Raw genomic sequence first — 23869 nt, forward strand, 5'->3', positions numbered from 1 at the left:
CATTTTGAGAGTGGTCGGTGACCCTTCTTTTTTTTCTGTGTGCCCCTCCTCCTCCCCTTCTCGCCTCAAAAGCCTCCTCCACCCCCCGTATTGATCCTACACAGTGTTATATGTTCGGAGTACTTCAAAGTAGGAAATAGCGCGTTGCACTGCTGTACTATTATCACTCTCCCTCCAATGTAGAAAAGCGATAATTTCATCTCCTGAGAGATTCCATCGGAAGTGTTGTGGAATCCAAAAGTCGCCAGTCATTGTCAACTACCCTTATCCGGTTTCTCACAGGGCATTTACTGCCTCATATAGAGGCGCCCAGAAGGCACAAAACAAAGACAGCAACCTAACCGAAGCGCTTTGTCAGCAGTGAACGCGGGAGCCCCCACCCACCACCTGCGCGCGACGACGGCACCTTGCCCTGACTAAGCCTCGAAGCAGGTAAAGCCGCGGACGCTCCAGTAGCACACGCACTTCCTGAGTGGATACCCGAGACTGACGCCGCGCTGCGGGCCTTCCTCTGCTGCCCCCCGCTGACTAACCAGGCACTCCCGAAAGCGGGTACTCACTTTTGGTGTCCGGTGGAGCCAGGTGAAATGTCAATGGCGCGGTCGGTCTGCACCATCTCTTGGCGGAATTCTCCAATCTCTGAGGCGATGGTGTCAATGAGCTAGGACAAGGACAAACATGGCATGACGTTAGCGAGTCCTGTACAGTGCAAGAGGCGGGGACAGCGGTTTGTTTAGTCACTTCGCTAGGAGCTAGACATTAGCAATGGTTTTTTTTAACCCTGGCTCCTTGGACTTCCTCTGCAGAGGAAGAGCACTGGGGGAGGGTGTACACAACCGAGCACGCGTATGCGTGCCTTTGTGTGTATGACAGCGAACACACATTGTGAACGGAGAGTGGTTATCAGCAGAAAATTATAAAAACACAGTAATAACAATAGATAGAAATAATTATAATGATAATATTTTTTTTAAAAAAACAATGGTAATAATACATTACGTTTAAAACTTCAGAGCTAATCCACACACATGTCAGGAGATGTTCTGCGAAGATTTTCTGCACCTTTACCTTAGGAGACTACCTCAGTTGAAAATGTCACTCATAGCACCAGAAATGATCCATTTCATAACAAGGCGGTGGCTGGCACCAGTAATTAATAAAGGAATAACAGGGCGGTGGCATTGATGGCTATTCCTTCCGGATGTCCACCTGCGGAGTCATGCAGCAGGTTGCGATGGGCTTAGTTGGAGCGTGATGTGTGTGGTTGGCTATGTCCGTTGCTCGTTCTGAAGGAATGTGAACGTCGAGTAGTGTTGTGAACTTGTAGGGGTCTGCGCGGTTCTGCAGTTAAAGCAGGCACATTAGTTGTGAGCTTCAAACAAAAGTGAATGCATTTTAATAGGCTGCAGCCTTCTGTCCAAAAGACACCAAAGCGCTTTAGAAAACGCCATGCAATATGACGATTGCCCAACAGCGGTCACCACGTGCACCTGAGAAAGGGGGAAAACGGGCCCGACCAGCTGTAAAAAGCACATGATTGCTTTTCGCTACAGATTCTGCAACAGGTTCTTTAAGGACCTGAGCAATTACATGGCACCTGAAATTCTCACGAGCGACGGGTAACCACCAACACTTGACAGGAAGTACATAATATGGACCCAGTCCTATGGTATTTATATATGAATGCGGGTAAGTCGATTAAAGTGCAGAATGGTATACTACATGTTATGCATTGTGAGCCCTGCACATGCCTAAAATGCAATGTTAACAAAAGATTAGGGGTGAAAGGAACAAGCACTCCACAATATCCTTTTTGGCTGGCACTGCCAGTTTGTACTGAGCACAAACATGCAGCCTCAATGTGCCAAGGAGACAGATATGGTTTGTGTGATGGTTACCGCTGCCCGCACACCAGAGAATACAATTGCTTCACAACATTTGACTGTCACATTTCATTGTCATAAAAGTGACAGAGATATATTGGAAAGCGTATTATTCTCTGAATAGATATATGAACGTATGGGATTTAAAAAGGGTGGATGAAGCTGGGAATCAATGAAGCGCTGCATATAGGGGTGTCATATAGCGGGCTGCACGCCGGGGTGATAGTGGTAAAAGAGGAGCTGGGATGGATGGGAGAGCAGGAGAAGGGGTGAGCTCCAGAAGGGGAGAATTAGGGTTCAGTTGAGTGATTAGCGATTGGCGATATGTTCTTTGACGTGTGGGGTTTCCAGGACCTTTTTGAAGTCTAGGGTGGAGGTTTCCCGAAATGACTTTTGCCTTGCATGGGTAAAAGGATGAGTAATGGCTAAACCGCCTACTCAGCCCTCACGCTTGTATAAAACAAGAGTCGTCCCAATCATAGAGGTAAAACAGGCACAGTCAAGAGATTTACCTCCTTTGCCTTTTGTGGTAGCGTGGGCTGAGGGCAGGCGATATCCTCACGAGGGGTGTGAATGTGGAAAAGTAGCACCCCAAACGGCGAATGAAGTCAGTCCATAATAAAGGAATGTCCAGGCAAGGTTCTATACAAATATATAATTTAATTAAACACACCATGTATAGTAATAACTACAGATAAAAAGACTACACAAACCCATCCCTGTGCAAATAACACAGAATATGCAAAGATAAACACTCTGGGTAATGAAACATGGATGAATGGCAATCAAAAACCACAATATTCTTAAACGGATATGTACCTGTGTTAAAAAGGGTACAAACAAGGCTTAGCAGGTCTCTTGGGTCCCATAAAGGGGGCTGGGACCTTCTTACAGTACCTTAATCAATTCTTGTTGGTTCAACAGTGTCGAACCAGGTTTATTGCCACAGTGCAATCAGTTAAGATCAGGATTGTATGCAGAGAGGTGCTGTGATTCAGATGTGATCCAGATGGGGAGCAGGTATCGAGCCTGCTTCAAAGTGATGCTTGTGGGGCAATGGAGGCAACCATGGTCAGTTTGACATTTGTTCATGGTTCAAAGACGAAAATGCTTGGAGCTCGAGGCACTTGGTCGATATGCAGCGATTCAAATTCTTCCGCAGTGGCGAGCTTCTTGTTCGAGCCGAGGCAATGACATATTCAGACAGCACTGTGTTGTGGTGAAATAATTCGAGGAGAAAGCAACAGCTGCCTGAAGATTGTGAAGAAGTACTAAAGGCGGCACTACAGGTTCCATTGGTTTGAAAGTATTCGAGCTCTGTCAAAATGCAGGAGAAGAACGTCTTGGCTTCTTTCGTTGCTGTGAGTCCCAATTCAGGGGCTCAAGGACAAGATAGGTCCTTGTTCTCATTCTCCCAAACACGGTAGAGGCTGGGAAACACCTGCTTGTGTCCCTCACCTCCAGTGAGGTCCTGGGTACCAGTGTAGATGCCAGAAAGGTATGTCTTGCTCCAGCAGCTGTTCACCCCAATGTGCCAGGGGGATAGTTAGGGAGCAGAACCTACCTTTTCTTTGGATGACCTGCCTTCACCTCACAACGGGAGGACTTGAGAATGGATTGCTCTTCTAGCATGGACCAACAAATTATCCTTGAAGGGCTGAAGTCCAGAGATTAACCAAAGAAGAAGTGGGAGACTATCTCTTTTATAGGAAAAAGCCCAAAGATGACTGGACAAAAGTAAACCAGCTTTAAGGGGTCCAATCCCCATCCTTGAGGCAAGTAATCTTTACCTTCTGACATCATACCTAAAAAGCTTTGTTCTGCAAGAAGTGAAGGCAACAGGAAGGAAAGAGAGGTACAGAGAGAAGAAAGATGGTGTAACCTTTCACACTTGTGCTTAGCACCCTCTGTCTACCTTAACCCCACCCTATTTCCTTACCCATAGCATCAAAGTCTCTTTCTTATGCAACACCCTGGTCTAAGGCTAGTCCTTTTGTTTAGAGTGTGCCCTTTGATTCCTGGTTCGCAGGACAGTTCCTGCTTGGGGGCTGGAGAGGTGTTACCCAATCCCTTAAAGTATCAAAGGGAGGCTTCCACCTAAGCTATGCTCCTGCTGGGTGTAGCAAAGACAGCCATCTTGGGGGAATACACACAGCCTGTTCACAGCTGGCCTGGGCTCACATGCATGATACCAATCAAATGCAGCTTTAATAATTATGAGAAATACTAACCACCATAACCTAAACTCAGGTTTGGTTTGTATTTAAAGTTTACAGTTGCCACCATGATAGTACATTTCTTAACTGTGTGGTTTTGGGACAGAGGTGCAGATGTAAATGCAGCCTCTGCCCTGCAGTGACTTGGCTGTCACGGAAGCTATCAAATAGGGCACCTGTGATCTCTGAACCTGCTCTGTACCACGGGAGAGCAGAAGCGGCAGTTCCGGAGACTGGTTCAGCAGGGCCCAGGTGTATGTTATGTTTTTGGTCTACAGCTTTATGAAAAGGGGAGTCTGGTTAGCAGGCCACCATTTCTGAAATGGAAATACATCATTTTATTAATTCATATAAAAAAAAAAAAACAGGTCTTCTACACCCTTACCTCATGGCAATTCCTTACACGATGAGGCCAGTCTTATATGCATTGCTAACTAATGGTAACTTTGGTGACAGTACAAGCATGAATAACCACTACATAAAATGTATTTTCATTTTTTGGAGCGAAAGGTTAACGCTTTTATCTGAACCAGCTGTACATAAGTATAACGAGAGGACAATTTCTTTGCCATGTGCTTTACAAAAGTTGAAAGAGATGAGTGAGTAGCATGTAAACAAGGTGGTGGTGGGGGATATATGATTCTTTTATTGTTATTATTGTTATTATTTATTATTATTATTATTATTATTATTATTATTATTATTATTATTATTAACATCAATATTATGGTATTTATTGTGCGTGGACCTACCTTCAGGAAGCAATGGAGCGCTTCACAGTCATAGGGGGAAGAACACATTGAGGGAAGCAGAGAAAAAAGGAGCAGAAAGATAACAGGGGAGGGAAGGCAATTGGCAGCATGGGTAGAAGGCAGTGGAGAGCAGATCACAAAGTCTCTGTTAGGGTGGGGAGTGCAAGGTGGGTGGACCTAGGTGTTAAAGAGGAACCATTCCTTGAAGAGGAAGGTTTTGAGCTCTTTCCTGAACTGTTGAATTGATGGGGAAAGTCTGATGTTGTCGGGGAGGAGGTTCCAGAATCTTGGAGCGTAGACAGAGAAGGCTTGTCTTCTGGTTCTTTCCTTCGTGCACTGTCGTAATTCAAGTCTGCATTTTCTAGCTATCTATTACTGCCTTCTAGGCATGGCAGACAAGCTGCCTTAATATTTAGGGTCATAGGATTTTCTAGCAGGGGGTGTAGCCTGAGCTCATGCAGTAAGGCTGTTATTTTTACAGAGCTCCCACTGCGATACTTCCAGATCCTGCTTTGAGGTGGTTGAAGTGGCTTACCGTGTTACCTGAAGGCACCTTCCGGTGTGGGACACTGGGGCCCAGCTTCTCATTTCTATTCCGACAAGAACCGGAACAGATGAACTGGAGAAAATCAGTGAGGAAGAACCGGTATCAGACGACCCAAGATGGTCACTGCAGTGACTCTGTAGTAGCTGAGGAACGGCAGGAGGCGTGATAACACCTTGATTGCACTCTGCAGGCTGCCTGCACTGGCATCCTTTCCATAAGGGCCTCCCTTGGGGGATCAGAGGTGGCTACAAGCATCCTGAAGTTTCCCGCTGTCTGGTGCCTTTGGCCGCAGAGTACGTGGACTAGGAGGGACTCTCTGCCCTCATCAGCGGTACCCTGCTGTCTGGTGCCTGTGGTTATGAAGTGCGCGGACTGGGAGGGACACTCTGCCCTCATCAGCAGCACTGTAGTGCTGGCACTTATCTGAAACGAAGACCGCTGCCCTGACACAACACGAATTGTAGTGCTGAGGAATGAGACGGCCTGCGTACGTGCCCACGAGGCAAACCTGTTGCCCATACAGCTGCCTGCATTCTCTTGGTAAGCTTGCAGTTGTGGATTGGGAACTTGGGAACTTTCTTTTTTCATTGCTGCTGTGCATGATCTTCTCACTTCTCCCTCCTCCTCCTTCTGGTGCCCGAACCACGCACAGGGGTGCTTACTCGAACCTTCATATCTCAGTGAGTGCCTCCACTCCCGCCCTGATGCTAAGCTTAGAAAACGTGCGACAGCTGGGAAGTTATGTACTTTTGCTTCCTTTTCATAAGAACGCCAGAGTTGCCAGCCCACTGCCTAGGCCTTGCATTGCGCCATTCTGCTGGAACTTTGTCCATTTCCACTGTGTGTTGTGGCTGCATAAAGAAGCTGGGCTCCACTAAATACCATTGTGATCTGATATCCCTTCTGTTGCTCCAACAGTCTTGGTGAAGGACCTACGAGCACCATCATCCTTATCATTTGTAGTGGTCGTATTGTGCGCAGAGGCCACACTTAAGTGCTGATTTGCCCTGTGTCTCGTGGAGCCACTTGCTTAAACCTTACTGCCTGCGGAGCTCTCAACCACGTGTTGGGGCATATACCCCTGCTTACCCTAATTGCTGTCCTTCACAATGTCACCAACCAAAAATAAGGGCAAACCAACCATTATGGACTTGTATGACAGTCAAATCAAACAACGAGAGTCCCCTCAATTCACGGACGTCACGCAGACGGAGTCGGGCGTCCCAGCAAAAAACACACAGGAAGATCAGGTTCTAGAAGATAGCTGCATTGAGATCCTTATTAGAGACAAGAATAGACAAGGTCAAGGTTGATGTTCAATTGCTCTGGTAAGATGTCAGATAGCAGGCTAAGAGGGTCACGACTGTTGAATTGGGACTGAAAGAAACGGGTGACACCACAAAGGACTTGGCGACACGGGTCAAGGAACTGGAGAGGAGAAACACTGCCTTGAACTATGCGCAGAGGACGCCGAGGGTAGGGCCCGCAGGAACACTATACACATACTAGGTCTTCCTGAGGGGACGGAGGGCTCAGACCCGACTTTCTATATTGAAAATGTGTTACTGCAGGAGATTGGGACTGGTAGACTGTGACAGGGTTTTACAGTTGACCGAGCCCACCGGTCATTACATGAGACCTCCGCCTGCATCCCATCCTAGACCGGTCATTGCAAAGATTTAAAACTTTCGTGACAGGGAAGTGATCCTGAAATACTCTAGGGAAGGTGGCAAAATACAGAGGGATAGCTCCAAAATAGCTATCTATCCGGATTATATGCCTGCGGTGCAAAGGGCCAGGAACACGTTTGTGCCGGTTAAGGCGAGACTCAGACAACTGAACCTCAAATATATGCTCATGTACCCTGCTAGAGTAAGGATCATCTTCAACGGCAGAGCACACGCCCTGGACGGTCCCGCAACTGCGATCATATGGTTCAAACATAATAATCTAGCCGGTGGAGACAGGGCTAACACTTGACCTAATGTGTATTTATACCAACCCGGACGGCACTTGACCTTCCGATTCTCTCTGCAGATCTGGAGTGATGCTTGGTACCAGTTGTGGGCTCCTGGGAGATTCAAGAATTGCACCTACTTCTACTGTTGCTTGCGCTAATGTTGTGTCTTTGAAGCATATCACTGTGTGCCCCGGATTATGTTGCATTGTAGTGGCGGATAACCGCTTGAGTAGTTTCATTTTCAGTGGGTGCAACATTTGGTCACCCACTGCTGGTTTTACTTGCCTGCTTTAAGTTAATAATGAGTGCCAGCATGTTGCTGGCCCCGCTACCTGGTGTACAATGGCCTGGTTTGGCTATGGTGGTACGGGAACGCCTGAGCAACATACGATTGCTGGGTGATGTTACACGGTTTGGTTAGCATTAATACTTGTTTTCTCCATGCTTTTTGGCTCACATAATGCTGCTTGTGCTCAAGCAGCTGAACAGGGACGGGGTGATTAGAAACAATTTACTGCTATGTAAAGGGGGTGGGTGGCCTGGATGCTTGAGTGTCAGAGATGTTGCCCCTGTTCGCCTTAGGGGGTTGGGATGGGCTCACTTGTTTGACGCATGGACAGCATGGCAAGTACTACAACCATGGCCTCCATTCAAATATTGACTTGGAATGTGTACAGATTGGGTTTTTACCTCTGTAGGAACCAGGTGAAATCCGACCTGAGACAGAAAACAATATCTATAGCCTTAATTCAGGAGACTCACCTGCTGGCTGAAGAACAAGAAAAGGTCCTTGAGTGCTGGGATGGGACAGGCTATGGTGCCACATACTCTAAATACGCCAGGGGAGTGCTTATATGGATTGATGGTTCACTGCCATTTCCGCTGTTAGAAGTTGACAAAGACAAGGAAGGGAGGTATTTGATCCTTTGATCCTAAGGGGTTACCTAGACCACACTGAAGTGTGTATTGTTAATTCATGTTGGCCAAATCATAATATCCCACCTCATGTTTGCACGCTGTGTGCTCAGGTTACATCTCGATGTGAGTGTTTTTTCATCTTGGGGGGAGGGGCATTTCAACTGTGTCAGGGACATTGCGTTTGACAGATCCCCTCCGGCCTCCCGGGGTGGTCCATCATCGGCAACAGTTGCTCTGAACACTGCATTAATCAACTTAGATTTAGTGGACGTCTGGTGGGAACTACATACAGAGATTAAGGGTTACTTCTTTTACGCCTCTCCCCACGATTTACACACCAGAATTGGCAACAGATGGCTGATGTTTGTAATGCTGAGTATTTGGGCCGTTCGATATATGACCATTCCCCCTTGGTGATCACATGGAATATTAGGAGCCCTAGGTCCCCAATTCCGATGTGGTGCATGCCTACTGGCGCTCTGACTGAAAAAATCTTTAAAAGCAAGTTATAAACCTCACTGTCTGAATTTTTAAATCACAATGTAGGAAGTGTGGAAGAGTGGGTCACTATTTGGGAAACATGAAGGTAGTGACTAGAGGAGAAATTTAGCTCCTGCTGGGGGCATCCGCTGGAAATTGAGGGAGGAGTTGGAAGCTATGGAGGAAGAGATCTGAAAGGCCCCGGCACACAGGCCTACAACTGGAAGAGGAGACATTAGCCGAAACTTGGTCCCGTTGCCTTGAGGCATGGGAAAGGATATCTATGTTCGACTATGTCACGCGGACCACTAGGGCACATGCAGAAGGGGACAAACCTGGAGGCTTTTGTCATGGCTTTGTAAATGAGAACATCCTAGACCTCTAACTACTTTGCTGCACGATGAATGTGGGACCCAATGGCGGTCTGAGCTTGCGATTAATGACATCTTCGCCATGTCCTACTCTCAGTTATATAGTCACATGAACAGGTGCCTTGAGGGACGTAGCAGAAGCTCTTTCCCTTATTGCACTCCCGAGGCTCACAGACACACAGCAATCCCTTCTAGATCCACCTATCACAGTGAAGGAGGCGAGCAATGCAATTACCTCACTTGCTACAAGTAAAATGCCCGGTAGTGATTGACTCCCCCCTGAATTCTATAAAACATATAGCTCTACGTTAGCTCCAGTGTTACTAAAGGTTTATGAAGAGGCCTATACTAAAGGTCTGCTCCCGACTAGCATGAGAGAAAACTTGGTGATTCCCATACCCAAACCTGGGAAACCAATGGACAGATGGGACTCATATCACACCCTGGATATGTTAAATTATGATGTGATAATACTTATAATACTTACCACAGTACTAGCGGGGTGGCTCTGTACAGTTATTGCAGATTTGATTCACATTGACCACACTGGGTTTGTCCCGCGCTGTAGCACTACCCTGAACCTCCGTGGGTTACAACATATAATTGAACAGACTAACCCCTGTGCGGAACAGTGTGCAGTGGCCTCACTTGACACAATCAAGGCTTTTGACTCTCTTTACTGGGAATGGCTGTTTGCTGTGTTACCGAGCTTTGGGTTGGGAGAGTGTTTTATTCGCGGGGTGAGGCTGCTGTACTATCCCTGCCTACTGCTAGGGGCAAGACTAGTAAGCAAATATCTGGAGTGTGGGATATTCAACGGGAGACGTGCTAAGGTTGTCCATTGTCACCCATGCTGTATATATTAGCTCTGGAACCCCTGGTGGCTTACCTGCGCCAGGATTACTTAGATGCAAGTATTATGATTGGTGGTTCTAGACATCTTGTGTTGCTATATGCTGATGATGTCCTGCTTTATCTGTGTGAACCACAACACAACCTACCAAGGGTTCTGGATGTACTGGACAACTTTGCAACACTGTCTGGGATTTCCTTCAATAGAAAGAAGTCCTGCCTTTTTCCTTTGGCTGGTCTTCGTGGGGTGAGTGACACCGCTTTGGCAGACTTGGGGCTCCAGTGGGAGATGGACTCCGTTACAAACGTGGGCGTTCAAGTCATGCATACTCTGGAAGACACACACACTCACAACATTCTTGGGGTGGTGAAGGGTCTTAAAAAATCTATGTCATTTCAGTCCCGATTACCGCTTTTACTCATGGGTAGAATAGCAATTATCAAAATAATTGTCCTTCCTAGATTTCTGTATTACATTACAAATGTTCAATACTACATTAAAGCTCCCTTTGTTCACCTATTAGACACATTGATTAGAGGATTTCTATGGGGCCCAACCAGACACAAGCTCTCCCTTACAGGGTTGTGCCTGCCTTACAAAGAAGGTGGTGTGTAGCTACCTAAACTTGAATTCCATTACTTGGTGGCTCAGCTCAGCATTGTAACAAAATGGTTATCCGATGATATCACTTCTGAAACGCTGCTACTAAAATAATTGGTGGCTCCTGCCCACATTAATGACATGCTGTGGCTCTCGATTAACTGCATGAACTCCTTGCCAATACTTGTGGTACTAGGCAGGAATATGTGGTCCAGGACATTGAAACTACACCAAGTATTGTGTCCTCACTCGCTCAATGTCCTGATAGTGGCTGATGTGCGTAAGAATAGAGATGACCTCAAGGTTGCAAGGCACTGGAAGGAATGGGGTATCTCCACATGGGGACATATGTTCGAAAACGGTAAATCTAGTCACCTGGACAGCCTAGCCCAACAAACTGGCCTGCCCAAGGGGCAATTCCTAAGGTACATGAAAGTGGTGGGTGTGGCTAGACGTAGATGGAGCAGGTGGCCTGTTGAGCCAAAAGAAACTGAACTACTAGCCCTGATGTATCATCTGGAGGACGATTGGCGGCCGGTGTCGAGAATATATGGCTTCATGCTGAACAGGCCTTGAAATCATGTTGGAAATCAGATTTGGGAACAGTTATTACGGAACGGGAGTGGGAATGGATGCTCAGTTTTCCTAAAAATGTATCCCGGAATGCTTGCTTTAAACTAATCCAAATAAATGTGCTCCGTTGTACATTTATGACCCCCAATAGAGTGGCTAAATTCAACAAAGGCAAACACCCAACCTATCCCTGGTGCCACCAAGATGACGCAGACCTAATCCACGTGTTCTGGTATTGTGTAAAAGTGCAAGGTTTTTGGTGCCGCATCAAACAAGTTTGCAAAAAGGCAGGTGTTGCTAAATACAACTGGGGCCTGATGGAATGCCTCCTCGGCGCATATATCTGGAACGGAAAATATAATCGTATCATTAAATTCCTTGGCTTGCATTCTCGCTAAACATCACATTGCTATGTCCAGGAAGTCAGCCGGGACCCACAATACCAACAGTGGTACAATGAACTTGAAATTTGGAGTGAAGCTGAGACTAATGTGTGGGCTAGATCATTACACTGTTTAGATGAAATGCTTGGGTACTCCCATGATAATGATAATAAATAATAAAGTTTGTTAATAATAAGAAAACAAATGTAAAAATGAAATAAATAGGATTTTCTAGCACAATAGACAGGTTACCCTTATAGTCTTGCTCTATATCTTCTTAGTTCCATAATAGGCTACCAACAGGCATCTTCTAGTCCAATATAAAGGGTACCTGCATATATCATTATGTGTTACAATGGCTAATTTATAGATCTTCTAATTGTAATGGATATTATACCATCATATATCTTTGAGCGAAATAGACAGATTAACATTATAAGGTGGTGCCCAAAGTGTCTACTCCCAAATCTATCCGGGTGCAGCACATTGCCCACCCTTCAATCGGCTAACTTTCACAGACTTGTCAATATATCTGCTACCCTTCACAGATTCTTCTAAGCTAACCTTCCTAATGTAATAATACATGCAATTCATGTGCTAGCCTTCACAGTTCTCAATATGCAATACATCTGCAAATCTACACAATTTCTTCTAAGCGCAGCACGTGTTAGCTACCCATTATTTTCTACCCCCGAATCCAGCTAAGTACGACAACTTTCCTGCCCCAACTTTCCTGCCCCTTGATACATCTAAGTGCGACACATTTTCTGCACTCAAAATCCATCTAAGTGCAACACGTTTCCTGCCCCTGAATTACAGCTGGGTGTAATACATTTCATACTCCCAATATTCATCTAAGAGCAATGCCTTTCCAACTCCCAAATGACAGCTAGGTGCAAAACATTTTACCCCCAGAATACAATTAAGTGCAATACATTTCCTACCCCCAAAACCTATCTAAGTGCAATGGCTCCCCACTCCCCTGAATCTATCTGAGTGCGACACATTTCCTACCCCAAAAATACATCTAAGCGCAACACATTCCGTACCCCCAAAATCCATCTAAGTGCACCATCTGTCCTGCTCCCAAATTACAGCTAAGTGCAATGCGTTATTACTACCAGAATATATAGCTAAGTGCAATACATTTCCTACCCCCGAAATTCATCTAAGTGTGACACCATTCCTACTCCCAAAATCCATCTAAGTGCAACACCTTTCCTGGCCCAAAATCCATCTAAGTGAAATACATTTCCTACCCCCAAAATACAGCTAAGTGCAATACCTTTCCAACTCGCAAAACCCATTGCTAACCCCAAAATACTGCTAAGTGCAAAACCTTTCCTAGATGATGAAAATGATGCAACCGGATTTTAAGATGACATGGGTTTGCAGTGAGAGCCAGTACAGTTTGTTGAGGGATGGCGTTATGTGGTCAAATTGGTGGAGTACTTTAGTGAGTCTTGATGCAGCATGTAGGGCACATTTCAGGGGTGCCATGGTAGTTGGTAGAAGGCTTTCCAAAAGGGCCTTCCCCCATTCAGGTGGAAGAGGACCAGATACCCTTGGTATCACGGAGAGGGCACTGGACTGGCTGACTTCCTTCCTCAATGACCATCCTTCCCAGTTTATCCTGGGCTCTTTCTCCTCTCCCATCTCTATTTCCACCTGTGCTCTAACCTCTGACCCTTTAACGTATATCTCTCTCCGCTTGCTCACCTTATTTCCACGTTCTCCCCTCACTTCCAGTGTTATGCAGATGACACCCAACTCTTCTTCAAACCTCCCTCTGATTCTCAAAATACTTCCTCTACCATTCCTGACTGCCTATCCGCTATCCAGTCCTGGTGTGCCTCTAATGATCTCTGCCTCAATGCCAGCAAGACTGAGATCCTTCCTATTGGGACTCCTGCTCCCTCTTTCCTCCCTTCACTCTGGCCACCCTCTATGGGCTCTCCCCCTTCTCCTTCATCTGAAGCAAGAAACCTTGCAGTCATCTTTGATTCCTCTCTCTCTTTCCTCGCTCACATCGAGGACCTTGCCAAGAAGGCCCATATTCAACTCCACCTCCTCACATCCTTTCCTTATTTTTCCTCATAAGCTCAATGTCACTAGAGATCTGATACTCTCTAGGCTGGACTACTTAAACAGCCTCTTCCCCAATCTACCCTCTTCCTCTCTCTGCCCCCTCAAGCTTATCCAGAATAGGGCTCTAAGAATATACATGGCCTCAAGCCCAGGGAATTATCCCTCCAGCCCTAAAATCTCTCCTCTGGCTCCTGGTTGCTGCAAGGATCAAATTCAAATCCCTCTGCATCATCCATAAGGCTGTCTGGGGCATGGGACCACTCTATCTACAACTTGCTAATACCAAATACTCTCCCTCCAGATCTTTACGTTCCTCCGGCTCCAACTCTCTGTGTGTCAAGCCCTTCCATGTTCCCTCCCCCTGTGCCCTGTGGGTGCTTTGAAACACAGTTTTTTGATGTAGAAGCGCCTTAGAAATGCACAATAAAATAAAAGAAATACCCGTACAAAGCATCTGAAGTTGTTTCCTGGGATGAAGGGCTTGATTTCCCACAGGAGAAGAAGTTGGTACCAGGCCGTTTGAATCTACCTTGCTACGTGCTGTTAGAACATGAGGTGTCTGTAGATGTTGAACCCAACGGACGTGGCACAAGGGGCCAGCTGGGGTGTGAATCCCTCGAGGTTCATAGCAGAGAGCCAGGTCTGGATGTCAGGGTGTTCGGTCAACAGTAGGAACTCAGTCTCGGAGGGGTTGAGTTTCCGGTAAGCACTGGACATCAAGGACTGGACCCATGGGTGAGGCAGACCTTGAGCCTGTGGATGTCTTAGATGGAGGATATCTTGAGGTGGACCTGGGTGTCATCTGCGTATTGGTGAATGTGGATGTTATGTGGAGAGAGGAGGGTTCCGAGCGGTTCCATGTAAAGATTGAAGATCACAGCGGACAGGATGGATCCTTATGGCATTCCACAGATGATGGGTAGAGTTGGTGATCTGGAAGAATCATCAACTTGATTGCTACTTGAAGAAACATTCAATTGAATTTAGGCATCTGATCACATCTAGGAAAGTCTGGAGATGCCTTGTTTTTCAATTAAGTAAATTGTGTGTGTGTGGCAAGATAGCCCAGATAATTATTAGCTCCAGAGACCGGTATGCACTTTGCTGTCACTGGTTCAAATCCAGTCATGGACGATTCTGTACTTTTATCTCTTGCAGGACATTGAATTGAGTTGGTTAAACATAGCAACTATATATAGTATTCATATTTGCTAAACATTCTTCCAATCTGATTCTAGGTCCTAGACCCCTATATTATAAGGAAGCGGCTGCATGCTGCGTGCATCAAACCTGTGGTTCTTTTCTTGATTTGATAAAGTGAGTGGCCAGTTGCGATGTTCAGCAGAGTTTTGCACATACTGTCACTTTCTTGGAGTGATGAATAACAAAGCTAGCATTCTAACAAATAACAAATATCTCGACATGTTTAAAATGGCACACAAGGACAATGTTTCATTAAAAGTATGACCTTTACTGTAATGTTCTACAAACTCCCTCTTCTTCCATGTTCATTTAACGATGTGTTTTCTTAACTTTAAGGAATAAGTCAATGTAATCGCAGCCAAGTTCTCCAACTTTGCGAGCCTTTCAGATACTTACCATCAAAAGTTCCCAGCACAGCATACAGTGCTTATAAAACAAAAAAGGAGTGGCTAAATTTGACAAAACCATCCATAAATACTGAAAGATCCCATCACAGGAAAATCCCACGTTTTCTGATACACCCATTCTTTTCACTTCGGAAGGTAACACTGTGTGCAGTGTCTTCTTGATGGTCAGATAGACCAGGGGCTCATGCACCAACATTATGATATGATATGATATGGCATTTATAACGCGCCGATACACAAGTGTTTCAAGGCGAGACGAGGCAAGGGAGGTGGAACAAAGGGAAGACAGAGACAAAGATCTTATTAGGCCAGGTGACATTGAGTTCGCACAAGAGCAGGGGAGAGGGGTGGGGAAAAGTGCGAGGGGAAAGAGGAGGGGGCAGTGCAGTACATGGGATCAAACAATAAAAGAAGTGCAGCCAGCTGGTGGCAAGTGCACAGGTAAGTGCAGATAGCAGGTGTCCAAAGTGCTGGCAGGGGGACTGTAGGGTTACAGATACAGACCCAAGTGCAAGGGTTGCCAGGGGGACAGTGCAGGTGTGCAACTGGTGAGGAGGGGATCTGGGACCCCCCAGATCATAGGCTAGTCAGGTGACCAGTGCAGTTTCAGTTTCAGCCAGGAATTCAGCAGGGGAGAGGAAGAGAGAAAGCAGAGGCAAAAAGATCCCAGAAAGTTGCTTCCGGAACCAGAGTTGGTTCTCCTCAAGTTTCAGAGATGCAGGGAGGTTGTTCCAGAGGGAGGCCCCGGCTGAAGAAAGAGATCTACCACCAACTCGTTGCTTGGAGAAGCGACTGATCCTGAGGGAGTTGGCGGTGGAAGAGCGAAGAGCTTGAGAAGGAAGATATTTACGAAGAGAGAGTTGGAGGTATTGAGGCCCCAATTCCCAGAAGGCCTTGTGCACAATGCAGAGGGTCTTGAACTTAATCCTCGCAGCCATAGGGAGCCAGTGCAGAGATTTCAGTGCTGGAGAGATACTATCCCAGGGCTTGAGGCCAAGGACAAGTCTTGCAGTCCTGTTCTGGATGAGTTGCAGAGGGCGGAGTGTAGAAGCAGGCAGATTTAGAAAGAGGCTGTTGCAGTAGTCCAGCCTAGAGAGAACCAGAGCTCTGAAAACAGTGAGCCTCTGGGGTAAGGAGAGGAAAGGAAGAATACCTCTGATGAGTCTCTAAGAGTGTGACTTCTTAGAGACGTCAGGTCACAGTAGAGATCTGTGCAACCAGACGTGCACTCGTTTGAAGGCTGTCAAGTCAACTCCATATTTATTTTTTTCGAGGGTGATTGCTTACATGAGGTAAAGTCACCTGTTATTTACAGCGTTATGACACGAGCGTGCCTCAAGAACTTGCCTGTCTGCGCGTATGGGACACGTTGTTCCTTTCAAATGGGCTTTCAACTAAAGACATGAAAGCATAATTAAGTTGGCCTAGCACGAGGAAAAGGCCGTTTTATCCAAAAAACGAAACAAAAAAAAGAAACCTCTGATTTCAGTAGGTGCATTGCTCTTGCCATTTTAACCTGTCCCTCCCTGTAATCTCCCTCTTTTTAGGCGGTTACATCAAACATTCCTACCACCGTTGCTTTCTGCTAAAGGAAGGCCAAATGTTTCCTAAGGAAATAAGTGTGTGCCAGGAAGCGAGGGCATTTGATCATGTGTAGCCCCACCTTAGTGAGAGACATAATGAGCGGATGCAGACAGGGAGTGTGCCAGAGGGGTTTCCAGCAGCGGCGCGCATGGAAAGTTTGTTGGAGTGGGAGTGGGAAGCTAGGAAGTGTGCACTTAAACTGATCCCAGAAACAGTAGCAGAGAACAAGTACATCAAGTTCAAACAGTTTTTTTTCAATTTCCTCCAGTATTGTGTCCTAGCTAATTCTTCCCTCCACGCCAAAAGTACACCATCCGCGGCACTGGCAGTCATTTGACGCCAAACCCTTTATAGTCAATGGGGAGGGGTGGCCACAACCCAATAGGACACATGACTGAGGGCTGCATTAAAGGTGTGCGCGGGTGGGGGTTCAGAACAGAGAAATCCTAGGTAGGTGGGCAAGAGGGACGAGGTGGCTTCTAAAAGCCAAACGCCAGGCGTGCCGGCAACAGAATGGAAGCATAGTTCTCATTAAATCACAAAAGTGGCATCATTTAAGTTGTGCTTAAGAGATGCCCCAGTAATGCCATCCACATCCGGTTAATGCTTCATACACAATGTACAATCATATGTACCATATGCAATTCATCTGAGCCACAAATGCCTTAGTAATGCCACTCCATGGACCATACAAAAGATGTGTAATGTTTCAAGGCCATTGTGTGACTGGTGAATTTCTTAGCTGGAGAGCTGTACATGTTTTTCACAAATATGCGGGAGCGACCAAGCATGCATATGGAGCTTGAACAAAACCAGGGGACTTTGGGGAGAGTTCTGTGACAAATTGGGTAAAAAGCCGCAAAGTGCGTAATCAGTTTTGTAGAGTAACACAATAAAAAAATCCAGTAGATGTAAGTCACCAGCAGTGCACACGATTCTTTTGACATGAACTTGCCAATAATTCTTAACAAAAGCAGCAGCGCCGACTACATTGCAATGAGTATTCTCTTCTTGTGCCAAGTATGGCATTACAGTGGCGTTCACCATACTGGGCACAAGCAGAGAATACTCTTTTTCTCGAACCTTTATCATATATATCTCTCTGACTATTAATGCCAGCTATCTCGATGGAAGTGAAGCCATGCAATTTTTGGACACTGTTGGACATCTCAAACGGGGAGCTCAAGAGGAGCAAGTATACACTTGAATGGGAATACCTTGATTAACATAAGTTTTATTGAGTTAAATCGAAATATTGTGAGAAGAACAGTACTAATGTATGGCCAGTTTTGACTAATTTGAATAGCGCCTTGAAAAAGGCTGCTTGGTAGCGAAAGTCATGGCCAAGTAGTCAGCGGTTCTGTTTTTGTTAGGAATTATTAGCAATTGCATGTCAAAAGAATTCGATTAAACACTCTTTCACTTTACTAATCCACACACGTTTTCTTGCATATCAAAGTTGGTATTGTCAATAATTACAAGAATGTATACACGAAAAATTAATACAATTGCTTTAATGTTGTATTAATAGAGCACAGTGCCAGGTTGTGTGCTCACATCCCGGCAGTTTAGCAGCTCTTCCCTAGGGACTTATGAATTAGTCAATTGGGATGGCGCAGTTGACACAGGTCGGACAACCCCTCCTCTAAAACATTTTCATGCTGGCTGTGCCTATACATGTCCATGCTGGCTGCACCAACATATGCAAATATGCCCATATAAGAACACACACCTGTTCACCTTCCCATAACTGCAGTAATGATACTATGAGAAAATATAGGCCAATATGGGCATGTAAAAACAGTCATAATTCGGGCTTTATCCTTGATGCGCAGTAAAAAAATACCACGTCACAGTAAGAATATATGTCCAGGCTGGTGCAATGAATATAGATCACTATGGCCACCTAAGAACACTCATTACGCTGGTTTTACTCTTGATAAAAAAAAAAGAACAATGCATTGCCACTGTAAGAACATATGTTCACAGTGCCACTGCTGATATATGCCAGCATCCCCACATAAGAACATGCACTTGCTTATTTTGCAAGTAATTAATAACATGCCACAGCAAACAAATATGTCAAAACTGGGTGCATCGATGTAGACCAATACAGCCATGTATGTTCACACATCAAGCTCACTCTCTCTTTGATCTCTGTAAAAAATGCCATGTCACAACAGTAAGAAAACATGTCAGGACTGGATGCAAGAATGTAGGCCAGTACAGTCATGCAAGAACACTCATAATGCTGGCTTTACCTTACATGCCAGTAAAAACACCATGCCATAGTAAGAAAATATGTTCAGACAAGTTCCACCAATGTAGGCCAGTATGGCTACGTAAGAACATCATACTGTCTTTACCCTTGATGCCAGTAAAACATGCTAGCCCACAGTTTGACATTATGCTCAGAATGGCTCCACAAAAGTAGGTCAGTGTGGACAAGTAAGAATACTCATCATGCTGCCTTTACCCTTGATTTTCTGTAAAATAGTGATGCTTTAATTTCTGTGGAACTTAATATATGTCTTCAAACTATTTGATAACAGTAATACAGCAGATATGTACTAACTCACTGCTCTGGTCCCTGTGTGTTTGGTTTCCTTCTCTATCATTCATTGATAATTAAGATAATGTATGTAAACACGAAATACACCATTACCCTAGGAACAGCGCCTTTGTTAGGCCTTTACCCTTGATGCCAGTAAAATATGCCATGCCACAGTTATAAAACATATCCAGACTGGCTGTGGCCATTATGGAAACTTAAGAACACTCAACATGCTAGCGTTAGCCTTGATCCCCGAAATAAATGCCATGCCACAGTAAGAAAATATGCCCAGACTCGCACCACCAATGTAGGCCAGTATGGCCACTTAAGAACACCCATCTTTTTGGCTTTACCAATGAGGCACAGTAGAAAATGACCTGCCACAGTTAGAAAACATGTCCAGATGGCTCCACCAATGCAGGCCAGTATGTTCAGATAAGTACACTCATCATAATGGCTTTACCCATGATGCCCTTTAGAAAATGCCATGTCACAAAAAGAAAATATGCCTGGACTGGCTTCACCAATGTAGGCCAACATGACTACGTAAGAGCACTCATCATTCTGGCTTTACCCTTGATACCTAGTAAACAATATCATGCCACAGTAAAACAATAAATCAGGACTATCTCCACCAATGAAGCACAGCATGATCATTTAAGTACACTCATCATGCTGGATTTGCCCATGATAGACAGTAAAAAATTGCATTACACAGTAAGAAAATGTGCCTGGAGTGGATATGCCACTATAGGTCTGTATGGCCACTTAAGAACATTCATTATGCTACCATTAACCTTGATGCCCTGAAAATATGTCATGTCAAAATAAGAAAAACACGTCCAATCTGCCACCCCCACCTCTCCTCCTTCTCCCTCCCCAGGAAATCAAAAGCCTGTGCTCTGGCAGTGCCCGCCAAACCTGCGCACATACAGCATACAGCATTCATACACTCTCACTCTCTCATGCACATAGAAACAACATACACCCTCTCATTTACCTGCACACACAAACAACGTACACTTTTGTCATTCACACAGGCATTTGCAGACACAAACCTTTACCTGCACTCATATATGCATACACACATATGTAATTGTTTTGTTCTGACTTGCAGCCCTGGCCAAGACTCAAAATGCTGCCTGCCACGATGGCTCTCTGGCTCCCACGCACCATGCACCAGGAATCAGGGAGAGTTTCCGTGATCCTGCACATGCACAATGGAGCTGGCGCACCTCCATCGCACCACCCCTGGGCCTCAGAATGTGCATGAATGCGTAAGAGCTGCCCCATGCACAGTCAGTTCTGCAGTTCCCCGTATTGTATCCCCAATAGGCAATGCAAGGCTGGGGAAGCAAAACACCACACCATTGCATGGCCCATTGAGCGTGCACGCTGGCGGACTAACACATTTCCCTTTGAAAGTCAAAGCCAGCCCAAAAGTGCTCCCTCGGCTGGTTGCTGAGGGAGCATTCCGCGTTTTCAATTGGCTGGTTTGTCTCGTCCATAAAGGGTGGCATCACGGCGCCCCATCGCCCATTATGGATTGGTTGCACCTGTAAATCAAGATTCTAGAAGTGCTCTTTCCATCTGTGAGAGATATTGATAATTCCAATGCATTTTAGTGCAGCTGAGTCTTGATGTCTTGTCCCCCACTGTTTAATATGAAGCTGACCCTGGCTGAGTGGCTTTAGCTTGGTCAACTTATACCATTAAGGTAGTAGACTTATCACTGTCACCTAATCTGCTAACAGAAAAGTGTAGGCTAGGTTGCCCTGGGTTAAATCTTTCAAAGGTCGACTCTACCTTTCTCTTTCAAAGCTCGATACATAAAATATAATTAATTACGTTGAGTAATAATACCACCTTCTTTTATACCATTTAGAAGCTTGAGCAATCCGCCATGAAAGGTTATATAATAGGTGTTGCAAATAAGGTATTTTGCTAAATTCTACTCCTCTTGAAGTTAAAAGCAAGTGCACCAACCCCAAGCACTCATTTTATCGAAATGCATTATATAAACTTGCCTTTTCACCCTAAAAGACCATTTCTAAACACGAACCACTGCGGTAGAAAGCCTTTGCACAATTTGTATCATATTTATAAAAACAAGCAACACATTTGTCCTTACATATTTAGCAGTTTAAAAAAAATGTTTTATTTTTTTATTCATTCAGCTGAATTTATTCAACTTTTCAATTTTACACAGTTATCAAAATTATTATCATTCAATTATTAACATAAAATTATCACATATTTAGTAGTTTGAAAAGCTCACCTCTTTCCAGCGAGATGCTCAAGAGTTGTCAAGTGCGGGCCTTGTGGCAAATGCTTACCAGATGCTGGAACATCAAGGGCTGGAGTTGATGGTGTCATGCAGCTTCTTCATAGATTTCTTTTATATATAGACATCGGGAAGAGGGTGGGGGTAGTTATAGGTCGAGGGGGTAGGAACCGTTTAGCTTTTTGAAGAGCAGGCAGTGAAATCAAACCTGGCCTGGGTTTGGTGCAACTGTGGGTGGATGGTTAAGGAGGGCTACACAGCAGTGGCAGTATCATTGGCGGAAAGGGGGACTACACCCCATGACCACTGCCTGGTGGTTGTTGCATATAGGGCTCTGACACTATGAAGGTGACGGCGGAGGGCATGGAGTAGTCTGCCTGCCCTCGTGCTGTCGGTCACTTTCTTGGGGTGGGGGGGGGGTGGGAGAGGTGGAAGTAAAAGGGATCATGCAATGGCCTGCAGAGAGTGGAGCAAACACTCAAATTAATTTGCCTGTGGTCCAACTCCTGCTGCTTACAATCGATGAGGCTGATCAGTATTATACTACCTGCGCCGTCCCATCCAATCATGCATTGTTTGAGTGGCAGGACAGAAAGTCAGGTAGAAAGCCTCTTTAAGGCTCCGTCCTTACATGCAGGGACTCTGGCCTTATCCTGTGCATGTTGTTTTGGGCCACTTTATAAATACACTTCAAACAATGCCTCAGCACAAGTGTGTGTGTATATTTCTAAGTTATTAGTGCCAAAGGCACCCAAGGCATGGGTTTCCATAACAGAGCTTTGTGAGCCCATATTGCGCAAACGTGTGGGCTAGGGTTGTGATATTTAAGTTGGCGGTAGAGATGTTCTGATGGGTTTAGTCAGTATTGAGAGGGTACATTCAATTGCAGTATGTGATTGGTTCAGTAAATGACATAGAATACAGCAGAAAGTAGGAATTTAAGCTGATTAGTGAGGGGTACAGACAGTCAAGTGTATAGACAGTAACTCAACTTATCATAGCCAATATCACTATGCAGATATCCTAGCAGTGGAACACCAAGGAGTACAATTACAATGGGGCACCACCTACAAAGTAAACTCACAGTGGGGGAACACCTAAGAACAGAATCACAGTGGGAAAAAAATGATCCATTCTTTTCATAACAACTTATACCAAAGTATACCTTTGGTACTACCTCTTATTCGCACAGGAAAACTGTTGGTGGGGTTGCACAAGACTTAGCCCTGAGGTGGCAGTGATGAATTTGCACGAAATAAACTCTAAATATATGCACATGACACAGCAGCATATCTGTCTATAGAAAGGTCTAATTAATCATAGTAGCATAACAGATTGCTTGGAGAACCTCATACTAAAGAGGAGACAAAACGTCATGATCCTGAAGGTTTCCAAAACAAAAATATTAGTTATTGAGGGCACAACAGGAACATCCATGCCATTTGATTGGTCGCAATCTCTGATCCCATTCATTCTGATAACAGCAATACAATTGAAATATCTCTAGGGCAATGCCTTTTTCTTTTGTACCTCAGATTGGTAGTTGGGAATACAAGGCTAAACTATTAATGCCCAGGAAATAAAACCATTTTACAAACCAGTCACTGAGAGAAAGCTGCCAGTGTTCATTCTTTCCTTTCTCATTTATATTACTCGATTAGTGCTTATTCAGGATGCCTAAAAAGAAACCAAGAGCATACAACAACAAAAATGTAGAATGAAGTGGGCCACTCTCTGCTTTAATGTAAGCAGCACATATAGTAGTGCCACAGCATTTGACGACCCATGGAAGAAAGACTTAATTTCAGGATCCTTTGACCAGGGAAACCATGGCAATTGCCCAGGGTAAATAAATATAGGAATTAGCCCACGATACAATCCAATTGAGCTATTGAGATCAATCTGTACCCTAACTGAATTCAACCAGAAACAAGATGAAGGAAAATGTATCAGCTTTCAGGGCGTCCACCTAGGAACCTACTACGGAACATTGTGAACCCAAACCTGAGGGCTTCGCCCAACTTAACAGTCATCAAGAAAAACCTCAAATGAATGCTATTAACAAAAACTACATACAACCACACACCACACACCTTTCAAAACAAGGTACTGAACCCCATCTCAGAAGATGAACTGTGATTAACTCTAAAAAAGTGGATAGTTCCGTTTTTCTTTACATCTAGACTTTGGAAATGTTTCCTTTTCAACATTCT

The 23869-nt window shown here is 45.0% G+C and overlaps 1 protein-coding gene across 6 annotated transcripts in view; it reads right to left on the reverse strand.

The window, feature by feature from the left end:
- Positions 1–23869, reverse strand: part of RIN2 (Ras and Rab interactor 2) — a 1069632-nt gene that overhangs the window by 283907 nt on the left and 761856 nt on the right. For 5 of the 6 annotated variants that reach the window (XM_069607527.1, XM_069607524.1, XM_069607525.1 and 2 more), the window contains one exon: positions 561–661. The exons of the other annotated variant lie outside the window; for it this stretch is intronic. In XM_069607527.1, coding sequence (XP_069463628.1) covers positions 561–661 — 101 coding nt within the window. The remainder of the gene's footprint in view (positions 1–560; positions 662–23869) is intronic. 6 annotated transcript variants of the gene reach the window in all.

The sequence above is a fragment of the Ambystoma mexicanum genome, chromosome 4q (genome assembly GCF_040938575.1).
Source record: "Ambystoma mexicanum isolate Mex_15411 chromosome 4q, UKY_AmexF1_1, whole genome shotgun sequence".
In the NCBI taxonomy this organism is placed as follows: domain Eukaryota; kingdom Metazoa; phylum Chordata; class Amphibia; order Caudata; family Ambystomatidae; genus Ambystoma; species Ambystoma mexicanum.